The sequence below is a fragment of the Mus caroli genome, chromosome 6, assembly GCF_900094665.2.
Source record: "Mus caroli chromosome 6, CAROLI_EIJ_v1.1, whole genome shotgun sequence".
NCBI lineage: Eukaryota > Metazoa > Chordata > Mammalia > Rodentia > Muridae > Mus > Mus caroli.
The window spans coordinates 93945822-93960095 of NC_034575.1; the positions used below are offsets into that span (position 1 = coordinate 93945822).

Genomic DNA, 14274 nt, shown 5'->3' on the forward strand with positions numbered 1-14274 from the left:
GTGTTTTTCAGCCAAGGCCTGGGGCCTTTCCTTCATTTCAGTCTCAGTGGTGCATGCAGAAATCTTCATGGAAGAAAGAACAGGAGGCCTTATTATCAGGGGGATGGTTTTATTAAATGGCCCAGGGCTTCAGCGTGATGCCTGGGGAGGCTTGTTTCTGGAGCTGGTCTGAAGGAGCAGGCATACATCTGGCATCGCACGCTCTGGGTTTCTGACTCATACTGCTTCCAAAATAAGGGCTCACAGATCCAGCCATTGGAGCACAGACCAGCTATGGTTTTCCTCACACTTGCCAGCCAGGTTGAGAGGCTAGGCCATGTGCAAAGTGCTTTTTNCATCCAAAGGATATACTTCCTGTCTGTATTTTATTTTAATATGTTGTTTTATCACAAACATTGGCAGGCATTAACATACAGAAGGAGGACTGGGGTATCCATAGGGAATCCCTGATGTCCACTTTAGGAATACGGGGGTTCATCAGAAGTCGGGGTTGGGGGAGGGGATGACATGGTTCTAAGGCACCTTGAAATGAGGAGGAGATTTGAGAAGTCACAGACTTACAGGGTATGTCAGTCAGCTAATACCACTGTGACAGAGGCCACTGAGCGGCCGAGATTAGATAGCAGAGATTAGCTTTCTCACTGGCTTGGTGGCTTTCAGTCTAAGATCAGCCCTGTCATCAGGATTGGCTTCTTCTTAACCCTCATCCTGTCTTCAAAGACTCTGTATGCCGTTCTACTCCCAGCTGAGGTCCTGGAGCTAGGACTGCAGTCCATGGACTTGGGAGCACAGTTCAGCCAGTAGTGAGAAAGCGCACATGCTAAGCAAGTATTCATGTTATAGATGAGAACTTCCTTGCGGAATTAAAAGATAATAATCTCCCTTTGCCAGGGAGAGGTGAGTCACATTTCCTGAAAATGGAGAACGTTTGCTTCCACCCCCTAAACTTCCTGTCACCATTGATGTCTTAGCAACTTCTTCATCCCATCCAGAACTGAGAGTTCTTCATCCCATCCAGAACCCAGAGGAAATGCCTACTGTTTTGGTCACACCCAAACAGAATATTGAGTATTTATGCCTTAACAGCTTACTAATGGATGTTCGACTTTTAGGACTCCAGCCCTTACTAAGTTAGTTACTAGTGGACAGTGCTACTAGATACTGCATGGTTTATAGAAACCTTGGCATTAGATTAGATAAGCCGCCCTTACCTCCCATTCCATGCCAATGCTCATGAGGCCCTTGTCACTACAGTCCCTCCAGAAACCCATTTTACAGTATTATGAGGCAACTAAAAAGTATGCATTGTACAAAGTCACTGTGAAAGTGGAGACTGAAAAGTGTGTAGCANACACTCATGTGGAAACTGGGGTCTGAAATGTGTGTAACACACTTGCCCTGAAACGGAGGACTGAAAACTGTATAGCACAGTCTCACTGAAAATGGGGATCGAAATGTGTGTAGTGCACTCATTCTAAATCAGGGGACTGTCTGGCACTTGGTAGCTGTTGAGGAACCATCACCATTTCCCTTGAAATCTTAAAATATCTCCCAAGCATATTACACATTGCTCAGCATTATATTTCTGTTAGCTCCCATGTTGTATTTTTTATTAGCATACATGCCTTGTACAAAAAGATGGGCTTCCCCGTGACATTTTCATGCTCACGTATCTACCATCCCCCGCTACTGTCTTGTCCCACCCAGTTTCCTTCCGTTGGTCCCTCTTTATCCTTCCCTATAGAGTCCCCCTCTACTGTCATGTCTTACACATACATACAAGCTTTAAAGAGTCCACATATGAGAGAGAACAGTATTTGCCATGGTCGGGCTTATTTTATTTCACTCAGTGACCTCCACTTGCATTTATTTCCCTGCAAACAATGTCAGGGTTTCTTTGGCACTCAATACAGCTCTTTTGTGTAGGCTATCATGGTCCCCTATCAGCTCATCTGTTGATAGGGAACATCTAGGTTGACTGCACCCTGGCCATTGTGATCAGCGCAGCCACACAGAGACATGGACGTGCAAGCATCTCTATACTTGCTGAAATAGAGCCCTTCAAGAAAGTACCCAGGGGTAGAATGGGGAGAGCCATGGGGTAATTTTGTTTCTAGTCTTTTGAAGAAGCCCCACACTGGCTTTCAGTGGTATCTGTACTGGTTCACATTTCCCCACCAGTGTGGTGAGGATCCCTGTCTCCTCACAGCAAGCACCTTTGCCAGCATTTGCTGTAGGTGGTTTTTGTTTTGTTTTGTTTTTTGATGTTGGCCAGTCTGACTTGAGTGCTTATCCTTGTCTTAATCCTTAATATCTGTAAGACTGTTTCTATTTGTAATTCATAATAAAATATATACCATCTAGAAGGATATTTCCTATACTCCTAATACCACCTGTCTTTTATTTTTTGAAAAGTAGCAAGCTTTGCTTTGACAGTTTATCGTTGTCCTCCAGGTCTGATGTCTTAAAAATAGAAAATAGACTTCAGTCATTAAAAGCAGTCTCAGGTTCACAGTACAGTAGAATATAAGCACTAGAGAGCTCCACATGTCACTACATGTCATCCAACATGCAGTCCCCCTGATCATCAAAATGGACACCTCAGTGGCCCCTTTGTTAGAACTGGTTTCTCCTTATCCTCCAAAACCTTAGGTAGAGATGCTAATGGGGATATATATTGCCATGGATTTGGGTAACCGCACCTAACACTGCCTGCCCAGTTTCAATGTTGCTGGCACACAGCTTCCTTAACTGTCTGACTCTGACTTTATCATAGGAGCTGGAGATGCAGGCTAGAGCACACGGACTTTCCCTTATCCCATCCACCGGTCTCTGCTCGCCTGATCTGGTGAATCGGATCATCAAGCAAGAACCAGTTCTTGAGAACTGCAGCCAGGAACTTGTACAGCACCAGGCAGACCTGACGTGTACGACAACTCTGGATCTCACGGACGGTACCATCACCTTTACCAACAACCTCGGCACCATGCCAGAGAGCAGCCCGGCCTACAGCATCCCCAGGAAGATGGGCTCCAACTTGGAAGACATCCTGATGGACGATGCCCTCTCACCAGTTGGTGTCACCGACCCACTGCTGTCATCAGTGTCTCCAGGAGCTTCAAAAACAAGCAGCCGGAGGAGCAGTATGAGCGCAGAAGAAACGGAGCATGCGTGTTAGCGAGCCTGCCTTGATCTGCCTCTGCACGGACTGCTCCCTCTCTTCTTCAGTAGACTTTATAATTTAGCTGAAGAGGTTTTCTTGATAATTTTCCTTTAATATGAATTTTTCGTGCTTTATCAGTAGCCCAGGATATATTTTATTTTTAGAATTTTGTGAGCCAGACTTGTATATTCTATTTTACAACTACAAAGGCCTCCTAAGTATTGTACCTTCAGCGTGCAGTATCTGTGAACTGATTTCTCGAAGTATGAGCTTTCTGAGCAAGGGGATTTTTTTTTTTTTTTTTTTTTTGCTTCAGAGAAGTAAGTGTCCATTTTCATTCAGGGGAAAACTTGGTGTGAGCTTTGTCTGTGACCTCCTTTGAAATTAACATGTAAAGTTTAATTACACGAATGTAAAGCAACCAAAAGAAGAAAACAAAGAAGATGATGATTATGATAGAAGAAGGAGAAGAGGAAGAGGAAGAGGAGGAGGAAGAGGAGGAAGAAAGATGGTGGGGAAGACATCCAAGACTTTCTCACTTTCTAAATGCGGCAATTCCCTGGTTCTGCCTTAAAGACACAGTGCCCTCCCTTCCTCCCAGCGTTACTATGGCTTTGTACTGAAAACTGCGTAAAGAAGAATATATTACATACAGACGAATCTAGCAGTCATTTTCATGAGGATTGTCTGGCTAGGAAATGTAACTTATGCTAACCCAAACTGAAAGAAGTTATTAGACCAAGGCATGAAACATAGGATCTCACCTGCTGGCTTTTATTGGGCACAGTTATAGTTTTCCTCATAAGTGTGATTAATTTTTTCATAAGATTTTTTGAGATGGAAATGAATGTCCTCTCTGAGTAAAACATTGAGGAACACCGGATGTTTGTTTCACTTTTTTTTTTCTTTTTCTTTTCTTTTTTCCATTTTTGCTTTTGATAAAGACAACTGAACTGGGCACATTTCTAATTGGCTTTACTATTTTTATTTTTAAATTATGTTTTAGCCATTTTAATTGTATAGATTCTTTATTATCATCATTTTTTTCAGTGTTTGTATTAATTTGTAAGAATATGCATCTTAAAACGGTGAGTTTTCAATATTTTTACAACTCATTGGTGTTCTCTGCCTTCTTTGTAACCCAAGAAAGACTACTTTGATGCAAGGTCTTGTGTTCAAAGAGAGCTTTGCAAATATTTTGTATATTCCACTATCACTTGAAACTGTTTTTCAACACATTTAAGGTGTAGTATTAATAGGTTAACAACCAGGCTTTCTAGAAAAAAAATACTTACATATGCATTTCTAGGGTATTAAAATAACTATATTCTTGAAGATTGATAGCCATAGCATTTACCATGCCCATGATGGTCAATTCAATTAGGATTTATTTCAACACACCGGCTAGATTCTTTTTAAAGAGAGAAACACTGTATTGGCGGATTACTTGATAACAACATTTTGACCAAGTGGCAACATTGTAAAGTTAGTTTCTGTGCATTACCTACTTGCATAACCCTATGCAATATCTGTAGAGTTACATGTATCAAGTCTAGATGTTTTGTGCAGGTGATACATACTGGTACAAGCCAGGCTGCCTAATGGAATTTCTCAGTAGCAGCCTGTGATTGAATCCTGTGTGGCATAAAGCATATCCNTTCAGAATGAAGTGCCTTAAAAATCTCAGCAGTCTCTTTCGGACCAGCACTGACTGAACTGTAAACTAGGAGAAAGTTTCAAGATGGAATCTGGAGTGAAGAAGGAAGACGTAGCATGGTGCCTCTGTAGACATTCTAAGAGCTTCCAATTTCCCTTCAGATATTTTTAATATGAAATATATTTTACTGACAGTGCCAAATTCTTTCATCAGGAAACCTTTTTCAGGAGGGTTTTTTTTTTTTTTTAAAAAAGTGTTTAAATGTCTAATGTGAATTGGTGATGGGTGATGGAGAGATCCAAGAGCAGTGATTGTCAGATGTATGAATGGATGGCCTTGGTGAGATTCGTCAAGTGCGCGGTTCCCATGCATGTTGGGTAATGCAAATCTTTGGAAACACTGATGATGCTATCCAGTCTTGTAGCTTTATTACTTAAGGGGGTAGGGAAAATAAGTTCCCATTCTTTCAACTCCCTTAAGTGTGTGACTCTTTTCCTAGAATAGAAATGCAAATGTGCATGAAAAGATAATTGTACCATAGTGTTCACCGATACAATCATAGCATTGTCTGTTTTTCTCTTCATATTTATGTGGGGCGGGGTGGGGGTGGGGGTGGGGAGGGCTGGATGCAGAAGTTGAAGATTGCAATGCTATGATGCTAGGTTTTCTTAGCTGATTCTGACATTTTCTTTTTTTCCTTTTTTAATAATTGAACAAGGTTTCACAAAGTTGACTATGGCCAAGGCAGAGCAACTTTCTAGGGAGCTTTGTTGAGAGAAAGTATGGCATATTGCACCATTACCTTGGCTTGTAGCCTCTGAGCTTGCCACCATTGGCTTTCCAGGCACCTTCCTCCTAAGACACAGCTGCTGGGAGAGGCAGGCAAGCAATTTAGAGGCGACAACACAGGGAGTGGTTTTATTTATTTCTTTTGTGCCAGCCAGAATGTGGATTCTTTCAGGGACTGGTTAAGCCAAGACGCAGTGTTTTTGCTCACTGTTTTTAAGGAGAGAATGAATTATCCTTGCCTCTCACTCCCCAACCCCTGGGTGCAGAATTGTATCTCAGGGTTGGACCTCCGTTTAGAGTGCTCAAAATACCAAAATTATCCACCTGCCTCTGGGTCAGGTAATGGAAATACCAAACCTTCCGACTTTGCCAAAAACTGTACAAGCAATCTGGTCATACCCAGAGCATGATGCAGTTCAGTTTGGTTGTTTGTAAACAATAAAGCAATAAGAATAAACAAAATGCACAGGACATTAAAAGATATAAACAAAGCACAAAGGAATGTAACTTGTTAATATTTCTGAAAAAAAAATGCACTGGGGAGAAGTTGATGTTGATAATAGTATAAAAANTACCCAACTTCTTGACAAAGACAACAAATGACTGTCTCTTGCAGACACTTGCTACTGTAATGTCAATAACAGCCCCCCGCTGTTGGGTACAGCAATACTTTCTGTATGGTCCGCAGCACTGTATATTATGATTGATATTAATGTATCCAATGAAATAATTGAACTGTTGTTCTTCATAGCCTCATTAAAGCATTTGGTTTTTCACATTGTGTTGACCAGTTGCGTCCAGTTCATGCCTGTTTTCACCAATGTAGACGTTCTCAAAGCGATGACAACATATCCCTTCCTCTCAGCTCATGAATAAGAAATTGCTGGAAAAGTATAATTGCCAACAGCTCTTTGTTTAGCTTAAGTGTCATTCGAAGATGGCACTTTTTTGGTTCGAAACATTTTTGATTACTTTATGACTTACTCTCAAATGAGCTATAATTATGTAGTATTTCCCCTGTTCTGAATTTGGGGAGACTTTGAACTCCCAGACGCCAGGAATCTACTTTAGATATAAGGGGTTTATGTAAAATATTTCAGGGCGAGGCAGCTTTATTAAAAAGGAGAGAAATTGTCAGAGAAACCTTTGCATATTTACTGAAAAGATCCTGGGTTTTTAAAATACAAATTTATAATAATGAATGCTTAATATCCCAGCCCGCCAGCTCCTTTAAAAAAATACAGTACTTATGAATCATTTGATAAATGTTAGATTTGAATTGGGAAGTGTCAGACAGAACAGGTCTTTATTCCCCAGCCAGACCTTAAACTTCTGCCCTTATCCCCCAATCCCCCCCGAAAAAATCTGCTTGAACCTCTGGAGAATGAGAGAAGACATCAGAAACTTGCTGTAATGCTTATGATCCAACTGTCAGCTCTTTCTTAACTTTAATTTTTTTCTCACATTGTAATATACAATAATTGAGGCCTTTCTTCTTCAGAATTATTTGAATTATTTATATTTCCATAGAAATATGACTATATGATATCTAAAAAAATGTATGTGCAAAAATAGGAAGATCCCATCTGATCAAGACAATTTTCTGAGCAAAATGAAAAGCAGGTAAGTTGAAAGTCGGGTCGGGGCTTTTCATCTCTGGAGGGTGACAGCTGTACTCGACCTCAGTTTCTGCCTCTTGCAGGTCTATTGACTGTCACCTTGGGAGCACATGAAGTCTAAGTCTTGAGTTATATACATTCAGATATGTGTGTGTGCGTGCACGCCCACACACACACACACACACACACACACACACACACACACACATGTATTCCAGCACCATTGTCCATTCCTCAGAAATGTACATACTACTTGAATAGCTTTTTTATTGTTTTATTTTATTTTATTTTGTATTTGTTGAGATGGAATTTGATGTCTAGGCTCACACTTGATGTGTTTCCAGGAATGACCTCGAACTTCTGCTCTTCCTGTTCTTTCCTTGTGCTTGCTAAGACTTCAGGTAGACTTCACTGTACTCAGTTAATGTGGCATTGGAGATTGGATCTTGGGCTTTTGGGGAAAAAAAAATTAAGGGTTCTACCAACTGAGCTAAATCCCCAGCCATTGGCTGATTTTATTTTATATCCACAGACATGTCTTTCTTAAACTTTTGCTTGGGCAATTCAGTTAAAAATGATGTCTCTCTGAATACCTTAATACAGGCCTGGCTTCTAGCTATGTAGAAAGCTGAGCCAAGTGGTCTTTCAAGTTCAAAGCCAGCCCATGCATTCTAGATCCACAAAATGACAAAGTGGGGCTTCACACTCAACTTCTTATCCCTGGACTTTTTTTTGTCCCTTTCTAGCTATGTAATTTTGAGCAGGCTATTTATCTTTCCAGTGTCTCCACTGGAAAGATGTCTTCATTGGAGGGAATAAGAGCCAGCATATGGTGGTCTTGGGAAGACCAGTCAAGTATATCTGAACTTTTGCATGACAGCACAAGATACTCAGTAAATAGCAGATGTTTCTATTATCTTAATCACTTTCTTTACCAAGATGGAAAATGTGCCCAGGTTATCTGAAATCACCCTGTGGATAGACAGTGACGGGAGAAACAGTGCACAATAACCTAAGTTTAAGATTTGTGTGAAGCTGAGAATATTGTCACACTTTGCNGACATNGTCAAGTTCAGTCCCTAGTCATAATAAGAATTATATGAATGGACAAGGCAAAAGAAAACAAACACAGGCTGTTCTGAGGGGGGAGACCTTGCTGTCTCAAGAAGGTGGTGTCAGAATATTCTAGAAAATTAATAAGAAACCCAAGACCCTCTGAATCAACATGAGCAAAGCTCATATAAACTCATAGACTGAGGCAGTCAGCACGGGGCCTGCACGGGTTTGTACCAGGTCCTCTGTGTGCACATTCTGGCTTCCAGCTTAATGTTTTTATGGAATTCCTATGTGTATGCGTGAGCGGACCTCTGATTCTTGTGCCTTCTCTTGGACTCATTCCCTTCTGTTGGTTTGTCCTGTCCAACTTCAATATAACAGTTGTAGCTTTATCTGATTATGTTTAGTTTTGTTATATTTTATAACTTTCTCTTGGAAGCCTGTTCTTTTCTAATGAGAGATGAAAGAGACAGAAAGGGGGTTCATCTGGGTGGGAGGGGTGCAACTGGGGAGAGTATAGGGAGGGGAAACCATAATCAGAATGTATTTTTTATGTGAGTAAATTTATTTAATAAAAGAACAGAAAAAAGAAAAAGACTCAACTCACCCCATTTAAAAATATCCTCAATTCCAATAACCTAAATTTGAAATTGCATCAAACCTGTGTATTCTGTAGGTACACCTTTGCCAGGAAAATAATTATATCATTTTTCTGATGCTAAGCCTTGCTTAGAACTGGATTCTCACATTCCTTAGAGAATTAAATGTAGTAATCCCTTGTGATGTGGGCTGATGGTATGTAGCAGAAAGTGGTATCTTGACTACATCCTGTCTGCTCCATTTCCTGTTGCTATTGCAATGGTTTGGGCATAGTTTATTTTTTGATTGTGCTTACATTCAACGACTTCTTTGAACATCAGCTAAGAAGCTAATCTTCATAATCCAGCCAGCAGAGATATACCTCCAAAATTGCCCTGTTTTTATTGTTCTGTGTATGCCAAGATTTAATGCATAGCCAAGTAGCTAAGTAGAAAAGCTGGTTTAAGACAAGTGATGCGAAGTTGGCTTCTATTATGCTTGAAGATCCTCCGCTGCCATATCTCAGGCACAGTCGAAAGGGTTTCATGTCCTCCTGATCATACCAACACAGGTATACAATACACATCTTGTACAGAGGATAAATAAAGATTATAAATGAATCATTATCCCAATTGTTTCAAGAGGTATATGCCCAATTGTTTCAAGAGGTATATGCCAAAATATAGCTAGATAAACACACTGAAGTACGTAGTCATCATATTAAGATTGTCAGGGACCTCTAAGTAGATAAAATGGAAGCATAACTAATCATATTTGTGTTCAATATTTATCAGTCTTTTGATCCCATAACCTATAGCAGATATGGTGGCAAGTGAGAAGATCCTATACAAAATCAAATACATTTCAGCAACATGTCTAAATGGGAAAGACAGTTTGCTTTCTGAACATTTGCATTTTAAACTTCTAATTTTGGAGTCAGTTGAAGATATATTCAAATGGGTGCAATTGTCACTCAAAACTCCTTATATATTATTCAGACAGCAAAATCTGTGGAGATAGAAACCACCAAAGCAGAGTCCCCAAACTTTGCTTTATGGAGCTAGTTCTGCAAGCTGTTCCCAAAGTTGCTTTGAGGAATCGGGGGTCTGGAGGTGGGGTTGTATGGAGGGGTGTGAAACGCTAGAGTTAATCTTGAGAAAGTTAACTTTGGGAAATGCTGGGCTAAGCAAATTTGAGCAGATTATCTCTAACTGCAAGACTTCTCACATTCTAAAATATGTTAGCGTGCCTTGAGATTTTTCAAGACCCAGAATAGTATTTGATGTCTCCCAGTTAGCCAGTGAGCTAGAGAGAGACACAGACAGACAGACAGACAGACAGACAGACAGACAGACAGAAATACCTGCTAATGGCTCCAAAGAGTACTATGATGGGTTGTATAAATTGCATAGAAAATATATGGAGGCAATGAAGATGGTTTCTTCCATTTGCTTAAGAAAAGCGTGCTTGTATTTGAGTGTGAGCCTATCAGTAGAAACCACTGTCATTAGAAATTGATTACTCCTGAAAGAACAAATTCACCTTGATCTTTACCTCTAAAGAAATAACACAATTCTGGTTAAACAACTTTTGACTTTAAAAGTAATAGATTAAAAATAATGTTTTCATTTCTGTGAAAATAGCAATTCTGCTTGAGCACAAATTGAAGATACTACCTTTTCTAGGAATAANAACAACAACAACAATCATTTCTAGTGTGTTTTTCTTAGCATTTTAAACATGGACAAATAGTAGTGGAGACATAAAGCAGAGAGATTTTCACTACAGGATAATTAGTTTGTTACTTTAATCAGTTATTGTTAGTGGAAGACATTACAAAGAATTTGATCTTTTTAAAATGACTTTTAATGATACCCCTTTAAAAAAAAAACCAATAGTCCAGTCATAGACTAGATTATGCCTCCGAAGTTCACTTGTTTATTGGATGTAGGCCAGCTCACAAAGCTAAATTCATATTGTATTATGTACTAAATCCGCTTGAGAATTTTAAAAAACCCAAGACATTTGGCTTTGATGGGTCATGCCCTTAATGATACCAGCTTTCTGGAGGCAGAGACAGGCAGATTACTGTGAGTTTGAGACCATGCTGGCCTTCATAGCAAGTTCCTGGATAGCCAGGGCTACATAGTGAGAGTTCTAAAAAAGAAAACCAAAACAATAACAACACAACCAAGGAAAACATATCCAACTAGCTTNTCTAGCCCTGTTAAGATATTTCTTATCCACCCCAGCACTGGGGAGAGCTCCATGTTCTCCTTTGATTCGTCAGTCTGTCGGCCCCTTTGATATGTAACGCCCGTTTGGGAGGGGTTGGCGCCAGATTCGGGCTGGCGNCTGCGCAATGGCGTTGTTTATGGCGCCAGTGTACCGGAGGTTGGCGCCATCTTTTGGGCGTGCGGCTGCCTACATCTCCATGTCTTTAAAAAATATTTTCTGAGTCCCTACTCCTTGCTAGTACATACATTAACAGCAGATAGAAGAACTTGGCACAAGCAACAGAATGGAGTTTTACAATGAAGTCACATGATGTCTTAATTTGGTTTTCTATTACCATGATAAAGACCAAAACCAAAAGTAACTTGGGGAGGCAAAGTAATTTCACAGGTTATAGTGCATCACTGAGGGAAGTCAGGGCAGGAACTCAAGGCAGGAACTGAAGGAGAAATCATATAGGGAATCTACTTATTGGCTTGTTCCCCATGGCTTGCTCAGTCTGCTCTTTTATACCATCAAAGACCCCCCACCTGGGGATGGCATCACCCACATTGGACTGGGCCTTCCTACATTAGTCATCAATCAAAAAAAAGTAACCCCACAGACTTGCCTACAGGCCAATCTCTTGAAGCATTTTCTCCTTTTACATTCCTCTTTCCAGATGTCACTAAACATGTGTCAACTTGACCAAAAACAAAAAACAAAAAACCCTAACCTATGTAAATGATAAAGGTAACTTCACAGATGCCTGGACTCTGGGCCTCAAGAAAAGCCTTGATCTGCTGTCTTGACTCTTCCCCTCTCTCTGCAGATGGGTCATCTCTCTGAAGCCACCATTGGCAGTAGAGGGTAAAGCCAGTGTCCCTTTTTCAGTTTGTATGCCAAAGTCTANATCAGTAAAGCCTCTGTGTTAGTTCTGATCACACCTCCTTGGATGTGTTCATCAATGCCCAAAGATGTCCACACTAAATCTCTAGAACTGAGTCATGTGTCCAACCTACTAGGTTCATCAGCAGTATCTAAATGATAAGGGATTGTTGTCCCAGAAGCTGAGCACCATAATGCTTCTAGAAGGAGATAAGAGGATTCTGGGCAGGTATGATAACAGATGCCCATTACTATCCATTTCGAGAGAACTGGACAGATTCTATCTTGACCAATACAATGCCAGATGTTTCTATTTGGGAGTTTTGCCTTTGTCTACCTTCAACTACAAGGCGATGGAAATGCAGAGGTAGAAAGTATTCAATATCCCTGACTATATCCCTCTCTTCCTCAGTTACAGCTAGATTGCAATAAACAGTTCTCTATCTTTCATGAACACATGCGTGCAAAGACAGAGACAGAGACAGGAATGGAGACTTCTATAGAGACACTACACATAGAGCTGAGCAGCAGGGTGCTCAGAGGACTCTCCAAGCACAGGCCTCTGAATGCAAGTGGACTCTCCCCTAGGTCATTTCCAGTGCTTGCCGGCTTCTTGGAATGCATTCAGTTGCATGTAGCAGAAAACAAACTCCATTTGTCCTTACACCAGGAATGGTGATGTGTCTGACAACAGCCCCAGCAGTGAGACTCTCAGAGGTGAGCTGAATGACATCACCCAGTGGATTGAGTTTCTCCTCTGCTCAGTTCTGTTCTATGAGGTGACTGAGTGGCTAGTGGCCCCAAACACACTTTTGCAGTTATCAACAGGAATGGGGACTTTCTCATCTCTTGGTGTCACTGGTGCAAAGTGACAAGTATGCTTAACCCTGGGCCACTCATTACTGCCAGGGGATAGGAAACAGAAGGCTCTTTGTACGTGTGCATTGACCTGTGGTGAATCCTGTCCCNCACAAGGGATGCGACAGTTAATCCTGGTTGTCAGTTTGATTGAGAAATACCTAGGAGAGTAGGAAAGCACACCTCTGGGTGGCTATGATGGTGTCTCCAGAGACTAATTGACCATGAGCGATCTGAATTCATGAATGATTCAATCCAAAATCTGAATAGACTTTTGGGAGTTGGGGGAGCTGTGGAAATCAGGGCTGGTTGGAGGAAGGTCACTGAAACAAAATCCCTGGGGGCTGGATCTTCTCATAGACCCCCCCCTTTTACTAATATCCTCTGTTTCCTGTACATCTTAAAAGCAAGGTGCACATCCTCCCCACCATGGTTTGTTAGAGTGAAACCTCAGAGACTGGGAGCCAATGGTAGGGCTTCCTACACTTAACTTGTTCTCTTGGTATTTGATGCAGAAGCTCTGAGCACAAGGAGAAAGCAAAACAGTTTCCTCTGGGGTTTTTGTCCTTCCAGACACTACTTTACCCACTCAGAGAAATGGTCCTTCTACCTCCTGGAAGAAGCTCTCCATTTGCATTTTCTTCGCACACCATTGTTTCTTTTTCCATCATTGCCTTTTCTTTCTTTGTTTTGTTCCCTAAGCCAAGTTCAAATGGCTTCTTGTCATTTGGGTATAAAATATTCATATGCATGATCAGGGGACAAGGCCTGACAAGTTTTCCCACAATATTGTCAATAGGAGCGTAGTCTTATTTTTTAAAAATAGATGAAAGTATGAGGGCAAGAGAATCTGTTTGCTAGGGCTGTGGAGATAGCTGTTTACACGCAGCCTGTCACCACAGCTCATTTACATGAGCGCTGGGGAGAATGAATGTTCCATACAAATTAACTTTCAGACCATTGAGTTTATCTTCAAATGGACACAAATTTGTTTTCAGTGTTTTTGATGGTTCTCTCTCTCTCTCTCTCTCTCTCTCTCTCTCTCTCTCTCTCTCTCTCTCTCTCTCTCTCTCTCTTTGTGTGTGTGTGTGAGAGATGTGTGCATGCATTAAGTATATTTACATGTAGGTATATACATGTACAGGTACATGTATGGGGATCTGAGGTTAACTTTGGATGCCTTTTTAAATGGCTCTCCACTGTCTTTAACTGAAGACTGCTCTCTCACTGAACCTAGAGCTCCCTGCTTGCAGTTACTCTAGCTAGCCAGCTTGCCCAGAGGACAATTCCCTGTTTCTGCTTCCTGAGTGCATGGACTATAGGCAGAATGCCACACCTACCTGCCTTTTCTGTTCGCGCTAAGGCTCTGAACTCCCGTCCTCACCCAGTCCACTGGAGCAGTTCCCAGCCCCTAATGCATCTTTCTTAAGTTTCTTTCTCTCTACTTCTGA

The 14274-nt window shown here is 41.1% G+C and overlaps 1 protein-coding gene across 11 annotated transcripts in view; it reads left to right on the forward strand.

Moving 5' to 3' along the window:
* The window catches only part of Mitf (melanocyte inducing transcription factor), a 206603-nt gene extending 200207 nt beyond the window's left edge, over window positions 1–6396 (forward strand). For 5 of the 11 annotated variants that reach the window (XM_029478303.1, XM_029478305.1, XM_029478304.1 and 2 more), the window contains exon 10: window positions 2777–5415. In XM_029478303.1, the coding sequence (XP_029334163.1) occupies window positions 2777–3178 (402 nt within the window). In that variant the 3' untranslated portion in view covers window positions 3179–5415. Of the gene's footprint in view, window positions 1–2776 lie in introns of all 11 variants that reach the window. The other 6 variants (XM_021164525.2, XM_029478308.1, XM_021164527.2 and 3 more) reach the window with 2 other exon arrangements.
* The last annotated feature ends 7878 nt before the right edge of the window (window positions 6397–14274 follow it).